Consider the following 22444-nt stretch of genomic DNA (forward strand, 5'->3'; position numbering starts at 1 on the left):
TGCTGATTCAGTCACTCCCAAGGCCTGTTCCTGGTTTCCTGGGGCTAAGGTTGTGTTGCTGCACCCTGTGCTCTACTCTCACCCAGGTGTGACAACCCCTTCCTGCTGACCTTCTAAGTTGTCTTTGGTGGCTGTGGATTGAGAGGTCTGGAAACTGCCACTGCTGCCAGTGATTCAGTTGCCCCAGAAGCCTGCTCTGGGATTGCTGGGGCACAGCCTGTGCTGGCACAAGCTGCACTGGACTGTATTCCTCCCTCACCCTGGTGCAACAGACCTTTCCTGCTCATCTTCCAAGTTGTCTTGGGCTAGGAATTTATTTTGCTCCATCTTTTTATGGGTTCTGCTGCTCTAGAATTTATTTAGAGTAATTTTTTAAAGGTATTTGGAGAGTTTAGTGGGACAGCTCAGGCAAGTCCCTGCCTTTACTCCAACATCTTGGCTCCACCTCCTGAAGATACAAGATTGAAGGTCAGCAGAAAGGTTGGGGTACGAAAGGTAAATATGAGAATTGTCAGCATAGACATGATAATTATATCCATGGGAGCTGATGAGATCATCAAATTAAGTAGTATGGAGGGAAAAGAGAAGAGGGCCCAAGACAGAATCCTGTGGAATACTGAAATCTAGATGAGGATACATCAAAGGAAACTGAAAAGGAGTGGTCCCCACCTTATCTCCTCCTTTTAATGAGGAGATAGGAGAATGGAGAACAGAAATGGCCACTGAACTTGATAATACAACCTTCAAGAGTACAACATCAGAAAACTGTGAATAGAAGGTAAATTATAAGTTAAGGATAGTAGCAAAAAAATGGAAATTATTCATTAAAAATTGGGCAGCAAAAAGAAATAGAGAAAGAGAAGCTAGAAGAGGTAAGACAAGGTAGGTTTCATTGTGGTTTTATTTGTTGGGGTTTTGTTTTATTTTATAGTAATGATGTGTGTATGCTTCAAAGGAGGAAATTTTGAATAAGTCATAGAATGGGAAAAGTTAGAGAGTAATACCCCAATTTATATAGGAAGATGGAATAATGAAAAGTAGGTAGTGAATATGATATTGGCAGTAGTTTCAGAAGTCAACATAATGCAGTGTAGGTGGTCATACCTTCTTTCCAATTACACGTAAACATAAAACCTACTATTAAAGATTTAATGGTGCATTCCAAAAATACAAAATCAATTATGCTATACATATAAATGTAATATTTAATTAGAAACATTTATATTATCATTCTACAAGCTGAGGGTATAGAATTATGGTTTGTTTTTCCAGTCGTACATTTTATAGACTCTCTCCCTTATTCTGTCCTCTTTTAGCCTATATACACATAATTTGTGCTATAGAGCTTAACTATATAATTAACTACTTAACAACATCTCAGTGAATTTTATTATATTCTCAAACTGTTTTACAGATGTATGTAAAATGCTATATAAATGCATTGTTCTACTTTGGTATTGAACAGTACTTAGTAGGTATCTGACAAAACATTTATTGACTATGGAATGAATCAATAATTATATCAAACCAAAAGCCTTTCTTTAAGTCTTTTGTTTTAAAAGTTTAGAACATCATTTAATAAGAATATATGGCAAACTGTTAAACATTTTAATAAATTTTGACTATTGTGACAAATTTATACAAAAATATACATCAATTTTATTTAAATCTTCCCATTTTTCTATTATAATAGAACACATTTTAGTCTTATGGAATTACACAAGGTAGTTATATATACTCTTAGTTCTTATTATAAACGACTCTTCTTTATGTTAGAGAGCCTTGATTGGTTACATTTTGAAAAATGAATGAAACATTTTCTTTAATTCTTTCAAGAAAGGGATCATTAATATTCGGATGTTCCCCAGAGAAGTGTTTCCATTGTTTCAACTGTGACATGGAAAGAGGTTTTTTGGAGTCAGGCTTATGGTGATTTGGGCCAAGCTGACAATTTCTATATGCATGGCCATCTTCCAAAGATTCGGCTGAAATGAGTAAAAGAATCAGAAAAGTTTTAGTTTATATTAATATTTTGTTTTCTAGTTAAATCTTATTTTATTTTCAAATGAAGATCCACATTTTCCCACTTTCCCCAAACCCTCTAATGAGAAAGCAAGAAAAACAAAATCTCTGTTACTAACATATATAATCAAACAAAACAAATTCCCAAATTGGCCAAGTCCAAAGAAATGATTTGATCTACACTCTGAGTCTAACACCTCTCTATCAGAATGAAAGCAACACGTTTCATCATGAGTGCTCTGGAATTGTGGTTGGTCACTGCATTGATCAGACTTCCCAAATCATTATTTGTTTTTACAATAGTGTTGTTACTGTATAAATTGTTCTCCCGGTTCCACTCACCTCACTCTCCATCGTTTCATACATGTCTTCCCAGGTTTCTATAAAACTGTCTCCTTCCTCATTTCTTACAACAGAATAATATTCCATAAAACTTATAATTTTTTTTAATCAGTAAGTATTTATTAAGTATCTACTATGTATCAGGCACTATGCTAAGCACTGAGGATACAAAGAAAGCCAAAAAACAGTTCTTGCTCTCAAAAAACTAACAATCGAATGGGAGATACAACAAACAAACAAATATATACAAACAAGCCATAAATGGGGAAGATAAAATGGGGAAAATGCCAGTCAGAACATACTCAGTTTGAGAAGGACTGGAAAAGGCTTCTTACAGAAGGTAGGACTTTAAATGAAACTTGAAGGGAGCCAGGAAGGCCAGAAGGAGGAGATGATAAAGAAAAGTACTCCAGGCATAGGAGACCACCACTGAAAAGACGGGTGTCTTAGAGGAACATCAAGGAGGCTAATTATCACTCAATTACAGAATACACAGAGGTCAGTTATAAAAAAGACTTGAAAAGTAGGAAGGGGACAGGTTACAAAGGGCTTTAAAAGCCAAACAGAAAATTTTATATTTGATCTTGGAGGCAATAGGGAACCACCATAGCTTACTGACTGGAGGTGAAATGGTCAGACCTGCACTGGAAGATCAATTTGACAGCTGAATCGAGGATGGACTAGAGTGGGAAGAGACTTGAAGCAGTCACACTAACCAGAAATCTATTGCAATACTCCAGATGTGAAAGGATAAAAACAAAAATGGCAAACCACTTCAGTATCTTTGCCAAGAAAACCCCAAATAAGGTCACAAAAAGTCGGACAGAACTGAAATGACTAAACAACAACAAAGGCATAAAACTGGGAGATGGAAGAGATAAAGGGCCAATCTGCTGGCGAAGGTGAAATAAAATGGGATCACTTGTGCATGTAGAAGGGTTTGCCTTAACAAGGAGAATGGTCACATTTTCACATGAGGCAGCAACGGTAAAGGAGAAGATAACTGCTGAAGACATTTGAATGATATGAGAGGAGGACAAGGGAAAAAGAAGGAGCTCTTGGCAAACGGCTTCAATTTTTTTCAGTGAAATATGAAGGAAGATTCTTGCGGGGAAGAGAACTATAGGGGGAAGGCTGAAAAAATTTGAAAAAGCCATTGTGGTGAATGGAATAGTGGACTGATTTGGAGTAAATAAATAAATAACAGCAATAAAAGGACTGCTTCGCTGCAGTGAGGGCCCAGCTCAGATTATAATGGAACTAGTCAGAATGGTTTTGTGATTTCCTTGAATTCCATTTAGTAGCATGTGAGTAGGAGAAAAGGCAGAGAATGGCAGAAGTAATCCAGGATGGGATTTGATAAGGCAAAATCTTTGATCGGATAAATGGGCAAGAGACAAGACAATGTAGAATTGAACTGATTCACTAAGTGGTTAGGACAGGAAAGAGAGTGTAGCCAATTCAGGGGTGATGGCCTGGGAAAGAACTGAATGGTGGAGGGACTGGAATTCACTGTGAAAATAAAGAACAGATAAACAACTGTTTGCAGTTGCAAGGCTTTAAAAGAAATAGAATGACAACAGACCATTATCAGATAAAGAAATTTCAAAGTTAGTGAATAGGGATGCGGAACACTTGTAGGTGATAGCAAGATCAAAGATATGACCATCTTGGCGTTTAGCTGGGGTGGGGTGGAGAAGTAGGTCATGTAAAATGAGTAAGTTAAGGAAATATGAGTTTAGGATGTTTGACAAAGTACCAATATGCATGCTGAGGTCCCCTAGTATAAGGACAAGAGTTGGAGAGGAGAGAAAAAATATGAGCCAAACACTGATCTCATTTAGGAAGGAAGGAGAAAGTTCCACTAATGTAATGAAAATTCTCTATGTCATCATTAATTTAAAATTTATTTTTATTAAAACTCTACATAATCATAGTGAGAAAATTAAAAGAATTCAGAAATTTCAACAACAATTAAATCAAACAATAACACTAAAAATTATATGAACTCAAGATAAACATGAAAGATAACAAACAGGTAGATTCCAAGATCTGACCATGGATAAATGTATCCTTTATTTATCAGATACATTGAACTAGTTGAAATGTGTAGCCATTGAAACCATATCTTCATTATGCACCTCATTAAAGGTTCCTACTGACTCAGGGGGACTACAAATGTGTGCTCTATAAGACTACACACTTTATTTTTGAATAGAGCTATTACAACAGAATTAAAAACCCTTCCTAAGCCATTCTGTTTATGTTTCATAATCTATTTAAAGATAAAATTAAATTAATTTAGGTAATTACTTAGGTTCAAAGAATTACATTTTTCTCAGCTCCACCTTCTGGGAGTGTACTGTAAAATGAGAAAATCCAACAAGACAACACCTGAAAGAGTTAGGTTTCTTAATGCTTAGTGTTAAGATTTTTCTACTACTGAAAAATAGATGAATTAGCTTTATCTTGGTTAAAGAAATGAAACTAACCTTGATGGTCTTGCCTTCCCATACACTCACAATCTAGTAGATCATGAGTAACACAATCTGAATCTTCATGAAAGATGAACAAATTTTTAAGTTCTTCCACTGAAAACTGGATGTGTTCAGATGTCTTGGTCAGGTCTACAACTGCCCCAGAAAGACCTTGCTTACTGATCTGTCTCTGATAAATCTTTTCTTCAATTGTGCCTAAACAGGAAATATTCATTATAATTACCTCAAATCCTGATTCTTTTAAAAAACAAACTACATGTTATTGGCATGCTAGTTTAAAAGAATTCTTGGCATTTAAAAATATTACAAATGAAACAAAAGGAAGTTATTTTTATTGTCCAAAACTATACCCTGAGGGACCAAATCAAGAGTCATATGAGTTGGAATTAGGATTAAATTAATACCTGTTGTGAGGAGTCTGTAGATATGCACAGGATGTTTCTGACCATCTCGCCACACTCTAGCCATTGCCTATCAAAAACAGTATCAAAAACTAATATAATTTACAGAATGGTACATTAATCTAGGAATCCTGAATTACATTTGCAGATATCAAAACCAATGATTGAGGAAGGGAAGGAAAAGGGGAAGGAGAAAATGGAAGGTAAAAGGGAAAGGAATAAGCATTTATATGGCACTTACTACATGCCAAGCACTGGGGGTAGTCACTTTACAATTATCATCTCATTTGATTCTAACAACTCTGTGAGATAGGTGCTATTATTACCACCCCATTTATAGTTCAGGAAACTGAAACCAAGAGAGGTGAGAAAAATTATTATTTCTCTCTTATATTAATAACCAATTATTGAATTAGGACCAGGATTTTTTCAGAAGTTTATAGGTCATTCAGTCTCTGAAGGGCATTGTTGATGGATGGGATTACCCAAATCCCTGGGATACATGCCTTTAAAAAACTTTTGTTTTATTTTTAGGCAATTGGGGTTAAGTGACTTGCCCAGGGTCACACAGCTAGTAAGTGCCAAGTGTTTGGTCTGAGGCTGGATTTGAACTCAGGTCCTCCTGACTTCAGGGCTGGTGCTCTACCCACTGCACCACCTAGCTGCCCCTGATACATGCTTTTTGTTCCTGGGTGGGAGACCCCACCCAACTAAAAAACCTTACAAAGAATTTAATCTAAGGTGACTTCTGGCCCATTGTGTTCTACTCTGGCAGGTTTGGGCAGAGGGGGTAGATCTTTTTGTCTAATTACCTTAGACAGGGTGATATGGGTATAGATAAGTCTCCCTGTCCAAGACACAGTGATCAGAGTCATTAGAACAGGTCCACCTCTCATTATAATATTCATTCTTCACATTAATTGTTAACCAATCAGAGTTGATTGACACCCTCGGGAACACCCACTCTTCCAAGGGCATATAAGTATTGAGTGAGTTCCATGAGGGGTCCTTGGCATTCAAGAGTGTCACTGACCCCTTTTATTATTGTTAGCATGATTAATGAAATGATAAATTGCCCCGAATGTATGCCTCTCCAACTTTTTATATGTCACAGAGGTTAAGTGACACAGAGCTAGTAAGTGTCTGAGGCCACATCTGAACTCAGGTCTTCTGACTCCAAGCTCAGCATTCTATCCACTATACCACCTAGCTGTCTCATGATTATTGGGCATCCTCCCAAGTATGCCAGTGCTATGTTTTGGTTCCTCTTTACAAAAAATCAAAGTATTAATGCCATATTGAGTATCCTCTATAATGTACGGTTAGCCTGTGTTGGCTCTACATAGTATGGAAGAACCCACCCTACCTACACCAAAGCATGGGGATGTGGATCTGGACAGAGAGACCTTCAGGGATCCACAGCTGCTGTGACAGGTCTACTCCTAGTCCAAGTAACTTCAAACCCCCTAAGGGGAGGGGGTTTCTTTGGGGAATCTTCAGGGGTGGGGGGTGGCTCAGAATAGGCCCAACCAGCAGTTCTTCTGATATCTGCTATCAGCCCAGACTACAAGCAGATTTTTTTCATATCTAGAGATGGCACATGAGTATGCATGTCCATACTCATTCCTAGAATCATTTCAGAATACAAGCTCTATGTCCCTAATCCAAAAGTACATAATAAAAAGTAGGGCCCAAAATGCTTCGAATTATTTATATACATACATACATACATACATACATACATACATACATGTGTGTGTGTGTAAAGCTTTCCTACCTGGATATCAGTAGCTGGATTCCAATCAATATCATACAAAATTAAATGAGAACCTCCAATAAGGTTCAGTCCCACACCACCAGCTTTTGAACTTAATAAGAAGACAAAATCTGATGAGTGTTTGCTATTGAATCCGTCAACAATTTGCTGCCTCTGTGCAACCGGGGTTTGTCCATCGAGTCTTGAACAATTATATCCATGACGCCTGCAGACCTCTTGTAAAATATTTAGGGTTTGTGTATAATTAGATACCAGCACCACCCTGTCAAACAGAGAGAAAGGCCTCTTACATCTTGACTTCTTTTATTATATTGTGATACTACCATATCAGTTCCTACTTACACAGCAAGTAATAATGAGATCAGTGCTTTTACAAATAAAAAAATTTAATCTCAATGAGATTCATGAAATATATCATTGAGATTATATTTTTATAATCAGTATATGCTTGTATAATAGCATGCTAGTATTGGTGCAGTATTATAGAACTAACAGCTTATACTATTTACAGTACATTATTATAGTAATATACTAGCATATACTAGTACATGCTAGCATAATACCTTGAACTGAACAATTAGAGAGAAGACTAAGAAATATTCACCTCATTTAGCATATTATCAACACTTACAAGGCACCTCCAGTAGAACACAAATTCCTTGAGGGGCAAGAACCATTTTGTTTTTTCTTTGAAACCTTAGCACTTAACTGAGTACCTTGCACAGAGTAGGAACTAATAAATATTTGCTCATTCAACTGAAATAGTAATTTTCACAGTTATAGTTAATGCAGTCATTTGTACATTAACAGGGGACACCAAAAGTTAAATTCAAAATAAAAATATAATTTAAAAGAACAACTACAAAAAAGAGAATTATGGAGGAAGTGAGTAAAGCTATAGAGATGTAAGTCAGGCAGCCCACCTGTTCCAGGAGCAGAGATATAAATGATTTGATTAGGAGTCCAGAACTGGAGAGTACCTGCAGCAGAGTGTGAAGTGAAGCATGGCTGGGGCTTAGACAGAATAGAGGACTGAGGGGCAGCTAGGTGGCGCAGTAGATAGAGCACCAGCCCTGGGGTCAGGAGGACCTGAATTCAAATCTGGCCTCAGACTCACTACTTGTGTGACTCATTTAACCCCAATTGTCTCACTAAAAAAAAAAAAACAAACAAACAAATAGAGGACTGAGGCAACCATAAAATAATACAGCAAGGACCCCAGGGCTGGAGTGACAAGTTCTTTTTGCCTTAACATTTAAACTTTGTTTTTACAAAACACTGTATTACTCATTTCTATGTTACAGAAAAGGAAACTGCACATTCAGACATGTCAAATGATGCAGTAAATTGGAGAGAAAATGAGTAATGGATCCTATGATAATACCCACAATAGCTTATAAATCAATGATTTCATGTTATCATACATAGTAGTTGGTATTTATAGTTATACTTTGTCGCTGAAATTCAATTCAACAAATATTTATTAAGTGTCTATATCTAAGTCATTGTGTTAGGCCCAAAGAAAAGCCCAAAGATGTCTTTAAAATACGTATTATACATTGCACTGACCCCTAATTCAAAACTCAGACTCCTATTTATGGTTTTATACCAAAGGAGGTTGTTGAGAGGCATCATTACCAAAACTGAGTCGCTATTCCATAAGTATTGAAAGGCAGCTTACAAAATTCATCTTACTTTTCAGAAGGACTGAGTTCATGGATAACTGCTAACAGCTTTGTCAAGACCTGTAGTTTTCCTGAATCTGTCTCAGAAAATGTGACTGGATTGTAATCCACAGGAAAGGCATCTATCAAGACTTCAGAAAAGTTATATTCTTCATATTCATCAAAAGGTGAGTTACATTCTTTTTCCTATTCAAGATAATTTTTAACACTGATTAGGTTCACATCATTTAATTCAACATGAGAAGAAAAAAACAGTTGAGAGATTAGAGATAATTTAGTCCTCATCTTATAATTCCATCCAACAAACATTTATTAAGCATCAATGTGTTCTAGATGCTGGAAATAAAGAAGTAAAAGTTAAATAGCTCAATGAGGAAAAAAATGAAAACAATGTAAAAACAAAACTGCATACTGTACTAATAACATGATAACCAAGCCTGGCCTTGGAGAAAAGGTGAGAAAACACACCTCTCTCTCTCTGTCTCCCTCATTTGCAAAGGTAGGGAGCTATGGTGTGGATCACTGCATATACTATCAGGCTCAAAGATATGTCAGTTAGTTTGGCTAAACTGCTTTTTTTCCCTTCATTCTCTTTTATTCTTTGTGACAAGAGATAGTTTGTCGGGTAGAGAAAGGCAGAAGCACATATTTGGAGATGAAGTAATGCAAAACCAAATATGCAATATTTTTTAAAAATTAAATGGTTCCTATCTTCAAAAGTCTTACATTACAGAAAGCAAAACTGAGACACTGTGAGGCTAAAAGACTTGTCCAAGGTTACGCAGCTAGTAAGTGGTAGAACCAGGAACCTAGCTAGAATGCTGAATTCCAAGTCTAGTGCTCTTTCCACTAAGTCACATTAACTAAATGTCAATCAAAATAAACGGTTAATTTTTTAAAAAGCAATCTACCTGTGATGATAGGGCATAATGGGACATGTTTTGGTGAAAATAACACGCATTCTATTTATTCAGTCCCAAAAGATGAGTCAAGAATAAGGACGGATAGGAATGAGGGGAGAATTGAGGCAGAAGAAACAGCATGTGGGACATGAGCTTCTACTTTATCCTTCATAACCCAAACATTCCAATGCTTTCTCCCTTCCTTTGCCACCATTTTTAGCTCCTGCCTTCTAGGCACATCTCTTCTGATGAAGCAAACTTCACTGCCTTATCGATATGTGATTAATCACACTCATTACGATTCTTTCTCCTAGAAAGATCAGTTTATCTCAATAAACATACAGAAAGTGTTACTACCTTTAACTATATTGGATTTTCTTTCCCCCCAGTATATAAGCCAGTTTTAGAATAAAGAGGTTATGAATATCCCTGAAATTTCTCGAAAGATTGGACTACTTGCCTCACATGAAAATAATAACAGCTGGCATTTACATAGCTAATTTAAGGTTTGCAAAGCACTCTACATGCATTATTTCATTTGATCTTCAAAACAACCCTGTGAGGTAGATGCTATTATCCTCATTTTACAGATGAGCAAACTGAGGCTAAGAGAAGTTGAGAGACTTGGCCAGGGCCAGACAGATAGGCAGGCAGGATTGGAACTGAGGCCTTGCCAACTCCACTGTATTACCTGCCGCCTACAAGCTGACACTGTTTCGGCTTCAGATCCTAGCTCTGATACCCTCTGGCTCTGGGACCCTGGGAAAGTCACTTCAACTCTCATTTTTCCCATTTGCACAATGGAGATAACAATAGTTAGAGCTGTGAACAAAGCGCTTCTAGAGCACTGGATAAGTGTCACTTATAATGAGTGAGACCAAGAGGCCTAACATTCCCAGGTCACTGGTCCCCTATATTTATCCTACTGATTACTGCCTTCCCATCTTTGTTTAAGACTGGAAGTTCTCACTCTTCTTTGACTCCTACTCAAATACCACTTTCTTAACTGCTGCCTCTTCTAGGAAGTCTCTCCATAGTGATCATGTTGATCAGTCCTCTTCCTGACTGTCCTTACCATCTGTATCATGACATTTGACAAATGCATTAATGATCTTGGATCTTAGGCCAAGCCTGCAAACAAGACCCAGACATAACAGACTAATGGCTCTAGCCTGTTCAATAAAGAAAACTAATTTTTTTTTCAAAATTAAAACACACCACTTACACGATATTTATATTAATTACAATGTTACAAGGAGATGGGCATGTTAATGATTGTCCTTCCTAAATATTTCAAATTCCAAACACCTCAAGGGTAGGGACTATTTCATAATCTTTGTATACACTGGCCCAGGGGTGGGTCCACAGTTGTTGTTTAGTAGTATCTGACTCTCAGTGACCCCATTGGGGTTTTTTTTGGCAGAGATACTGGAGTGGTGTGCCATCTCCTTCTCTAGCTCACTCTACAGATGAGGAAACTGAAGCAAACAAGGTTAAGTGACTTGCCCAAGGTCACACAGCTAGTACAGCTAGTTCAAATCCTGAGGCAGGTATTCCTGACTCCAGGCCTGGCACTCCAAACACTGCTCCATCTAGCTGCCCAACACCACACTTCACCTGTTGAAATGAATGGCTCCTCAACTGACTTCCTATAAAAATGGAAGAATATTTGGACAAAGTAGTTTCTTAACTTTGTTTAGGAGATGTAGTAAACCCTCACTGTGATTTCTGTGTCAAGGATATTCATAGTACAGTGATATACTATCCTATGGAGAGTTCTTCAAAGTAAAGCACAAGGTTATTCTAAGTAAGTCAGTACATTTTAAACCATCTGAAAGTCTTAACTTCTATAGAATACTTTTTGGCTTCTATTTCTCCTGGGCATTGAGCCCAATTAGTTTAATGTTTGTTTATTACTATGCACAAAGTCTATTTCTAAAGATGTTACTTTATAAATTATCATCAGTGCCTACTGAAAAACTATAAAAGCTGACTTTTCTAAAGATGTAAAATAATCTGAGTAAACATAAGCCATTGTAGCATAAACTTGAAGAATTTCTATAAAACTTATATAGTGAAGGAAAGGCTTGTAATTCATAATATTATAGAAAAACGTAGTCAGCCAGAGTTTATATTTCCATTTTAAAATTATACTGTTTAAATAAAAAATTAAGTATTCAACTCCAATAATTTACCTATCTTGGCCTTAAAATTATTAAATATGCATTGAAAGGCAGCATGGTGTATTAGATACAGTCCTGGTCTCAGAGTCAAGAAGACTGGGTTCAAACTCTAACTTTGACAATCAGAAGTCCTTTGAAGATCAGTAATTTAATCTCTCAGAACCCCAGCAACTCTCTAAGAATATAAATTACAGATGGGCTGTATTCTTCATGGGTGGAGGGACTAGTAACATAATCAAAATGAAAAATTCATTTCACTTTCTCAAAGTGCAACCAACTCATAACAGGGAGGTCCCAGACTTAATCCCATAAATTGGTCACAGACCCAATCTCTAGGATGGGCCACATAACATTCAGGCTTCCTAAATCCATCTTAAATCCAGGTTCACGCCCCCAGGACTTCCTTTTGTTTCTAAAGAGCACCCCAAGTTTTCAGTTCATATGCAACATACCTTTAAAGACTTGAAGAGAAGGCAGGGGTGGTTGCAGAGTTTTTTAAGAGCTCCTATACAAATCAGATGAGGACTATTTTCTAGGACCCCCTGCAAGCAAAACCTGACAGCCTGGGAATCCAACAGTTTCCGATAAAGTTCAATCTGTAGTATTCCTGGTCGGCAGAAGACTACACTCTCTATTTTAGGTGGAAGATATTTATTTATCACTTCTTGTGTTCTTCTAAGAATAAAGAGTCCAGTAAGGCGAGTAAGTTCAGCTGCTCTTCTCTCTCCCAATTTTTGTTCTTCCTAACGATAAAAAAAAAGGGCAGAATTGAAACTCTTCTGAAACAAAGGATTCAGGAAAAAGTCTGTAACATAAAAATTTTTCTTGTGACTACCTGGTTACAACCAGCTTTCATCTGATTGTTTTGTTGTTATAGGAAAATGCAATACAAATGTGGGGGGGACGGGGTACTGGGGGGGAGAGAGAGAGAGAGTAACTATTAAGAAGGAAAGGTACTGACATAGTACGGAGGTACTGACAAAGATACGGAGGGAAAGTACTGACATAGATCTCTTTAAATGTTTAGCTCAACCATTAAATTATGTAAAGCCATAGTTTTATGATTCATTGTTTGGTTAGCTGTTAGCATTGTCTGGGGATTGTTATAAGTCTATAATCCACAAACCAAATTATTCAAGAAATAGGCCTTAGTTTGATAGACTATAATAAGCTATAGATTGTCAATATCACCCACAGAGAACTAATAGATCACACTAACTTCTTTGAAGCCAGCACAATTTGTCAAGTTAAAGGTCTAAGACTGCAAGCAGACTTACACAGAGATGACTAACAGCACTTCTGGAGTTATTACAGAGTAGTCAGTAAATATTATTATTTTTTCAAAATTAAAATATACCATCCAAACAAAATGTCTATATTTATAATATTCTAATATGTTATATGCTTAAAAATCTAACCTCATATAGGAGGCTAGAAAATCCATGTTCAATCCTTAATTTTAAATCATAAAAAGTGCTCTCTAGCAAGAGGGAAAAAAAAGGATAAACTGGTTATTTTATCATAAGCCCCTGAATTCATAAAAAGTTCAACAAAATTAAGGGAAGTTAGCCTCTGAATATTAAGCTCTTTTAATACAAATTTAATTATATCCAAAAAACTTCATAGCTGTTCCCCCTTTTCCTCTCAACCCCATCCCTACTACCAGACTACAGATGTATAGGTACTGCTGAAAATGTACTTTTTATTAAAAAGGAGTTATACCGATTTTCTTCTGAACCTATTATTATTATCATCATTATTAAATATTAGCCTTACAATAAATCTAGGACATCTCCCTCCATTCTATAAAAACAACCATTTATTAAAAAAACATTATACCTGAGTAGCAGAAGGTTCTCGGGATGCAATAATGGGCTCTTCATATATTTTTCTATATGATGACAAAGAGCCTAGTATTCCTGGATTCACAAACTCAATTAATGCATAAAATTCCTGTAAATCATTTTGTACTGGAGTGCCTTGAAGAACAGAAAAATGAAAAAATGTAAAGGTTGTAGAATTGAGCACTCTTTTGAAAACCTAATGAATCAATAAATCAATCTCCCCACATCTCATGACAGGCATCAAAGTCAGCCGGCAGCACTTTGTGAGAAAAATGTTAACCTATCAGTACAAAATATTAATTGATTTTAAAAATATTACTAAATTATTCCAGGCTGATATATCTTTCACTTTCTAAAATCAGTCAGTAAACATTTGTTAAATGTTTCCTACATGTCAGGCACTATGCTTAGCACTGGGATAAAAAAAGAAAGACGTACACTCTGCATTCAAGAGCTCACATTCTAACGAGGAAGGTCACATTCTAAAAAGGAAGGTAATCTCAGCAAAAAGCCAGTGTGAGGAGGGAGGGGAAAAGGAAAGGGCCCTTGCAGAAGGTAGGATCTGAGTTGAGCTATGATAGAAGCTCGGGAAGCTAGGAGGCAGAGGGGAAGGGGAGAGCCTTCCAGGCATGGGGGGACAGCCAGAGAAAGGCAAGCAGTTAGGAGATGGGAGTGGTGTGTGTAAGGAACAACATAGCAGCCAGTATCACTGGATTGTGGAGTATGCAGAGGGGAATAAAGAAAGTGTAAAAAGCTGGAAAAGGAGGAAGGGACAGGTTGTGAAATGCTTTAAAAGCCAATGAAGTCACCTTTTCAACGTAACACATGGCTGAGACTCAAACTGTCCTGGGAGTTACAGTAATGACATAATAATAGCACTTATATTTATGCATCTCTTTATAATTTACCAGGGCTTTGCTCACAACCAACTTATGCCATAAGTAGTGCAAATAATATCTCAAACTATAATTGAAGAAACAGAGACTCGGGAGAAATGTCATGCCCAAGGTCATACAAAGAGTAAATAGAAGAGCTGGGCCTCGGACCCAGGGTTTCAAACTCTAAGCCAAAGGAAACATATTCCAGGCATTATTTTGGTGTGGGGTTTTTTGGTTATTTGCTTTTTGCTGGGCCTCTGATTTCATCAGTGTAGGGAGCACCCAGTGAGTAACTGTTATTATCTATCTATCTATCTATCTATCTATCTATCTATCTATCTATCTATCTATCTGTTTTTAGGCAATTGGGGTTAAGTCACTTGCCCAGGGTCACACAGCTAGTAAGGGGACTGTTATTATCAATTTAGATCAAGACCTTCTTTGTAACTTACAGTTTCATACATTTGCTTCAGGAAATAAGAAGTTAAGTGATTTGCCCAAGGTCACACAGCCAGCATGTGTCAGAAGCGGCACTGGAACCCAGATCTTCTTGACTCTAAGCCCAACTCTCTATTTCTAACCTCTCCGCTATTCTGCCTCTCATTGCTGAGGGTGAAAAAAAATCTCTTCAGCTACCATTACTGTTAATCTTTTGTGAATGACGATTCCAAACATACAGGTCTATTAATTTTCCATTTTGAAAACAGGCAAATCCCATTTGAAATTCTAGCAAATCAGATATTTCTGATTCAGTAAAAGAAATAAAATGAAGTGAGTCCATTTTGAGATGATGTGACTAAGCCCAAGAGGTCCAATACACCAGAGGATGCTTTCTTTCTGTCACAAACTCATGAAGAACAAGCAAGAGTCTCCTGATTAGCCTCCCTGCCTCCAAAGGGATTTTCACAAAGCACAGGTCTGACCATGTCACTTCCTACACAATGAATTCCAGCGTTTACCGGGTATCTCTGGGTCCATTAAAATCTCATTTGTTTGGCATTTAAAGCCCTCACAAGATGGACCCAGTCTATCTTTCTAGCCTTATTATACTTAGTTCCCCTTCACATACTTTACAACTCAAAGCAGCCTTTTAATTGTTCCTCATACAAGGCAAAACATTTCTCATCTCCATGCTTTTGCACTGGCTGTCCTCAATGTCTGCAATGCATTTATTTCTCATCTACACCTCTTAAAACCTCATTTCTTATATTCATACATGTTATCTGCCTCCGATGATGGAATCTAAAATCACTGAGGGCAGAGACTTTTCAATTTTGTCTGTATATCCCCAGTACTTAAGTGTGCAGCATATAACAGACATTTAATAAATTCTTATGGATTGAGAAATACTAAGATGTGGAAATGGGTACAGTAAGCACGTTCTTTTTTGTAAGAGGATATGCTTTAAATGTGTTTTAAACATTTTTACAAGTATTATCTTTTCCTTCTACTTCATAGTGCTGAAAAAAACATTTATTGAGCACCTACTAGATGCAAGAATGTATATATAATTCCTGCCCTTAAGAAGCTCATTAATTGGGTAGATAAGATATATACATGAAACAATAAATATTTATTATCTCATCTATATTGTATAATGGTGATTACTTGAATGTTGGCACTTTCAACATCATTTTTAAAAAATCTTGCCTTGAAGGATATTTAAAACAATAAAGAGAAAGTGTTTTATTAACAATCATTCCAACTCTCAGAGTGCCTGGCACATACTAAGTGCTTAATAAATGCTTGTTTCCTTTGTCCTTTTACTTCCTTCTTTTCTTCCCTCCCTCCTTCCCTTCTTCTTTCTTTCCTTCCACAACAGGTTTGTGAAGGGATGTAAGAATTTGTCTTCCCAATGAACAGGAGCATAGGAAGGAGTTTTCTCTCCCTGACTCCAACTGTTGTAATTATCAGAGCTGGATAGGGGTACTGAGTGAGCATAACATCCATTTAATACCATCAAGTATCATATAAATCTAACAAGAACATGTTGCCAGTCTTAAAATTTTACTATACTAAAAGGTTATTAAGTGAATTCATAAAACACTAACCGGTAAGAATTACTCTCTTCTCACAAGACAGGCTAACAAGGGCTGTAGTTGTCTTAATGGAAGTGTTCTTCAAGCGATGTCCTTCATCACAGATTAAAAGATCAAATTTTATACTTTTAATTTGATCGAGGCATCGAAGCAGCATCTCATAACTGATGATAAGAACTGAATATAGTGGGGAGTTGATGAAGTCTTCTATTTTGTGATCCTGAAAATAAATTACATGATTTCATGAAACAAAACATGCATAGGAACTATTATCAATAAAACTGAAGAGCAAATTTCATGCCAGCCACCTGTTAGGTATTATAATACTTATGCCTCAAAGATAAAATCATGTAAGAAAATAAACAATAAATTTCTTTTGAGCTGTAGGGTTGGACAGTGGTATTCATTTGATAAGGGAGAGAATACTGTAAAACGTACATGTCTTTAATATTCTAGGATGTTATTAATGCTGATTGGTATCCATGAGAGTCAGTGGGGTTGGAATGACTGATAAGCCTTTTCCACATGCAAACCAGGAAAAAGATTACCCTTCTTCTTAATTTACAGCTGCATTTCTATTTACAGAGCTTAACAAAATCAATCAGAACTATGCAGACTTGGCCTAGTAAAAATGCTTCCTGCAAACAGGGCCCTCTCCAATGCTCAGCAATTCTCTTATTCTTATCAATTCTCTCCCTCCAGGAGCTTTTCCAAATCACTTTCTTCCAACCTCCTAGCAATTCTACTGGGAAGATCAAGGCCATCTGTCTGAGCCCCATCACTTAACTCTTATTTACATCTTTATAAATCTCTATCACTAAACTCATCCTCTCAATCTTTCTTGTAGCAAATGACAGATGTGTTCTTTCCTCTAAAACTTAACAATTCTATTCTCTCTCTTTCTGATTCCTGAAAGACCCTGATCCCACCACACCTCTATCCTCTGTATCATCTTCAATCTTTTTTTCTCTCCAGAGGCTCTTTCTTCATCATTTGCAAATATCTTTCCTCCCTCCCATTTGGAAAAAAAAATGTTTTTTTTCCTTTAACTTGTCACCTCTAAAATCTAATTTCTTTCCTTTACTTACAAACTTCTCTACTGAATGTTCTACATGTAGTGATTCCATTTCTTTACTATCTGCTCCTTATTTAGCCTCCAAAATTTGGCTTCCATCTTCTCCATCTTACTAAACTTCACTCTCAAACGTCACAGGTGATATTCTAATCACCAAATCCAGCGGCCTTTACTCAGTCCTCATTCTTCTTGACACTTCTTCAGTATTTGATACAGTTGACCATTTTCTATCATGAATTACTTTCTCCCTTGGTTTCAGTGACACTGAACTTTCCTAGTTTCCCTCCTAACTACTCTGTCTCCCTTTGATTATTCCCCTTCTTCTCCTCTCTATGGGTATTCCCTATGGCTCAATACTTGGCTTTCTATTTTTTTTTCTATATATTTTCTCCCTGAAAAGCATTCAGTCTCATAGTTCTAAGTATCTCCTTTAAGCCACTATTTAGAAAGGCAAGTTTCATAGAAAGTGCTGCTAGGCATATTTAGATTTATATTGTTTTATGTTATATATAGCATATGTTCATATTATATTTTATTATAAACATTACATATCAAATTATATATTAAATATAAAATATATAAATATTTCTATTTACATATTTTATGCTTATTCATATTCACATATGAATATAGATTAAATTACTAATATATATTACATTATAAATAAATATACTTACATTATATATTCAATTTAATAAGCATTTCTTAAGTATCTGCTATGTGCACGGCACTGAATACACTAGGTAATCTGGGGGTACCAAGGCAAAAACAAAAAAGTTCCTCTTCTCCAGAAGCTGAGATTCTATGGGGACATACAACTTACACACACACACACACACACACACACACACACACGTGTATATATATATATACACACATATATACACACACATATATACATATATATATGTGTGTGTGTATTATATGTGTATGTGTGTGTGTGTATATATATATATATGTATATATATATATTTATTTATATAATATGTTTCTAGATTTACAAAATGCTTTTTTCACAATAACCCTGTAAGGAAATGTCAGTATTATTATCCCCACTTTACAGATGAGGAAAGTAAAGAACAAAGAAGTCATTACCTAACTACTGAATACTGGAGCTGGGATTTTAACTCCAAAGTGAGAGTTATCTTTCAGAGCTCCAATAAAGGCAAGTCACTTAATTTTTCTTTTGATATTAGTATCCTCATCTGTAAAATTAAGTGGCTGGTCCAGATGACCATTAATGTCCCCTTCTGGCTCTAAAATGCTATCATATATGACTCTCAAATCTATATATCCAACCCCAAAGACTCAATGGAGCAGCAGTTTCACATCTACAGTTATCCACATTCTATTACCATTTGGATGTCCTGTCATTGTCTCAAACTCAAAGTGACCAAGATTTATCATCTTCTCCCCCCAAACCAGTTCTTATCATTGAATTCCATGCCCCCCAAATGGCAACACCATATTTCCTGTCACCCAGACTCAATCTATCTTTCAGTCTTTTATCTCCTCCACTCCCTCCACATGTACCCCAGTGTCCTACCCTTTCATTTTTCACATCTTCCATTCCCATTGCCACTACCCTAGTCTAGGCCCTTATTATCTCACATCTACACTACTGCAAAAGACAAACCAGTCTCCCTGACTTAGGTCTCCTTTTACTTCAACCTAATAAGTTAAGAGGCAGTGTGGCATAATGGAGATGGCACTGGAACAGGAATCAGGGAATCCTGAGTTCAAATCTGGCCTCAAACATATACTAACTGTGTGATCCTAGGCAAGTCATTTCACTTCTCCATACCTCAGTTTACTCATTTACAAAACAGCAGAGCCAAACTTGATAGCCTCTGAAGTTCCTTTTAGCTCTAAATCTAAGATTCTATGTGATTCTATGATTAAAACCTATCCTAATATAACCACCAAAGTCCTATCATAGCCTAAAAATGACCCTGGGTTTCTGCTAGGAGAAAGCAAACTCTGACAAGTAATAGAATCACAGAGTTAGAGTTAGAAAGGACATTAGTGGTCATCCAGTCCATTTCCCCCATTTTACAAATAAGGCAATTGAGGCCCAGAGAATCTAAGTTGCTTGCCCAAGGTCACACAGATAGTACGCAGCAGAGTCAAGATTTGACCCCCAGGTCCACTGATTCAAATCCAGCATTCTACCACTGAACCACACTAAAGGCTTTGAGAACAGGTCCAAGGAAAACTGTTATCTGGCAAGCTGGCTAAGTACAAAGGGGGCTCATCAATAAAAAGTAGGTCACCAGGTAACATAAGTTTGAAACCACCGCAACCCATGAAACAAACAAAAAAATACAATGGATCTCAGCCTTGATTTGCAATGTTACTTAACCATTTCATGTATTGTCTCCCCAACTAAGCTATAAGTTTGCTTAGGACAGGAACCATAGTTCATCAATTCATAAACACTTATTAAGCACATACTATGCACCAGGGAGGCAGCTAGATGGCAGAGTGGATAGAATGCCAGGACTGGAGTTAGGAAGATTCATCTTCATGAGTTCAAATCTGGCCTCCAGACACTTACTAGGTGTGTGACCCTGAGCAAGTCACTGAACCTTGTTTGCCTCAGTTTCCTCATCTGTAAAATGAGCTGGAGAAGGAAATAGCAAATTACTCTAATATCTTTGCCAAGAAAACCCCAAATGAGGTCACCAAGAGTCAGACATGACTGAATAACAACAACAAAAATGTGCCAGGCACTATGCAAAGCACTGAGGATACAAAAGGATGCAAAAGACAGTCCTTGCCCTCAAGAAGCTTACATTCTAATACATAGGACAACAAGCAAACAAATAGATATAATCAAGCTGCAGACAGGATAAATAAGAAATAATTAAGAGAGGCAAGGTACTAGAATTAAGAGGGGTTGGGAAAGGTTTCCTATAGAAGATGTGATTTTAGCTGGGACTTGAAAGAAGCCAGGAAAGGGAGCAGAGATGAAGAGGTACAGCATCCTAGGCATAAGGATAGCCAGAGAAAATGCTCAGAGCAGAGATGGAGCGTCTGTAGTATCTTGTTCAGGGAACAGAGGTTTGGAAAGGTAAGAGAGGGCAAGGTTATAAAGGGCTTTATACGCCAAACAGAAAACTTTGTATTTGATCTTGGAGGCATGGTCTCTTTAGCAGCTGAATGGAGGACAGACTGAAGTGGGGAGAACTGAGGCAGGAGGCAGACCCACCAACAGGCTACTGCAGTAGTCTAGGCATGAGACGTTGAGGGCTTGAGTAGCAGTAGTGTCTAAGGAGATAAGGGGGCATATACAAGAGATGTGGCAAAAGTTAAATTAGGCCTTGGCAACATATTGGGTACAGGGATAAAAGATGGTGAGGAATCCAGGATGACTCCTAGGTTGAGAGCCTGAAAGACTGGGAGGATGGTGTTGCCCTCTACAGTAACAGGTAAGGTAGGAGGGTTTAAAAGGAAATACAATGAGTCTAGATTTGGACGTGTTGAATTTAAGATGTCTACTGAATATCTAATTCGAGATGTCTGAAAAGCATTTGGAGATGAGAGACTAGTGGTCAGCAGAAAGAGTGGGATAAGATAAGTAGATCTGAGAAGCATAGAAATGGTTTATACTTGTTTTGTATCCTACTTAGGACCCAGTATCTCAAACAAATAACAATGAACTAGGACAGCAATCTCCAAATTGTCTTCATTGTGTACCCTATCAGCAAAAATGTTTGAATATATACCCCAATACATATATGCTTGCTTATGTATAAATTATATACATGTTTTACTGTACTAACAATTATGATCCAACTTATACAAAAAATAGAAATTAAAAAAGGATGAGCTAAGAATAAAATATGAGATCCTAGAGTCAACAGGAAGCCACTGGAACTCCCTGGGTAGGGCAGTAACAAGGTTAGACCTATGCTTGAGGAAAATCACTCTGAAAACAGCTTGTTGATTTAGTGCTTGCCTATTGCCTCCAGGATCAAGTGCAAACCTCTGCCAGGCATTTAAGCCCTTTACTGGCTAGTTCCAACTTACCTTTCTGGCCTTATTATACAATATTCCCCTTCAAACATTCTTTGGTCCAGCCAAATTTGCCTTGTTTCTCTTTAAAAACAACACTCTCTCATCTCCATGCCTACGCAGAAGCTATTTTCTATGCTTCTAATGTCCTCATTCACGTCGACTCTTAGACTCCCTGACTTCTGGCAGCTCAGATGATATCTCTTACATGAAAACTTTCTTGATCCTCCCAAAGGTGCTAGTAATTCCCCTAAGAAATTATCTTGTATTTATTTGTATATATATATACGTATACATGTTGTCTCCTCCAATGAAACAAAAGTCCCTTGACAGCAGAGCCTGTTCCATTTTTGTTTTTGTAACCCCAGGGCTTCCCATAATGTTGACACTATAGGAAATTAATAAGTACTTATTGTCTGACTGAGTTTTAATTTGATAGCCAAAGTGACATTTAAATATCATAGGTTAATAACAGATTTAAAACTGGAAGAGAATGTCTACCAGGGTTGGAGAACCTGTGGCCTCAAAGCAGCAGAAATTTGGATTCAGTCAAAGGGCTGCACTTGAGGACCTAGAGGGCCACATGTGGCCGCAAGGCCACAAATTCCCCACCCTGATCTAGTTCAGGGGTGAAGAAGCAGGTCCAAAGAGGTTTCATGACTTGTTGATATCTTACGAAACTCAGTTACTTGGACATATAATGACCAATGCTCTCTAGCTGACATTTATCACTCACTTGACTTCTCTAACATCAAGGGCCTAAATTTAAATGACTAATTAT

General features: G+C 37.0%; 1 protein-coding gene across 1 annotated transcript in view; it reads right to left on the reverse strand.

The window, feature by feature from the left end:
- Positions 1 to 1135: 1135 nt before the first annotated feature.
- Positions 1136 to 22444, reverse strand: part of RAD54B (RAD54 homolog B) — a 129521-nt gene continuing 108212 nt past the window's right edge. Inside the window, exons 8-15 of the mRNA XM_020968529.2 lie at positions 16584 to 16791; positions 13650 to 13789; positions 12263 to 12553; positions 8736 to 8911; positions 7041 to 7302; positions 5267 to 5333; positions 4857 to 5057; positions 1136 to 1985 (exon numbers count right to left, since the gene is read on the reverse strand). Coding sequence (XP_020824188.1) covers positions 1768 to 1985; positions 4857 to 5057; positions 5267 to 5333; positions 7041 to 7302; positions 8736 to 8911; positions 12263 to 12553; positions 13650 to 13789; positions 16584 to 16791 — 1563 coding nt within the window. The 3' untranslated portion in view covers positions 1136 to 1767. The remainder of the gene's footprint in view (positions 1986 to 4856; positions 5058 to 5266; positions 5334 to 7040; positions 7303 to 8735; positions 8912 to 12262; positions 12554 to 13649; positions 13790 to 16583; positions 16792 to 22444) is intronic.

This window comes from Phascolarctos cinereus, unplaced genomic scaffold (genome assembly GCF_003287225.1).
Source record: "Phascolarctos cinereus isolate Bilbo 61053 unplaced genomic scaffold, phaCin_HiC Scaffold_4;HRSCAF=312, whole genome shotgun sequence".
Lineage (NCBI taxonomy): Eukaryota > Metazoa > Chordata > Mammalia > Diprotodontia > Phascolarctidae > Phascolarctos > Phascolarctos cinereus.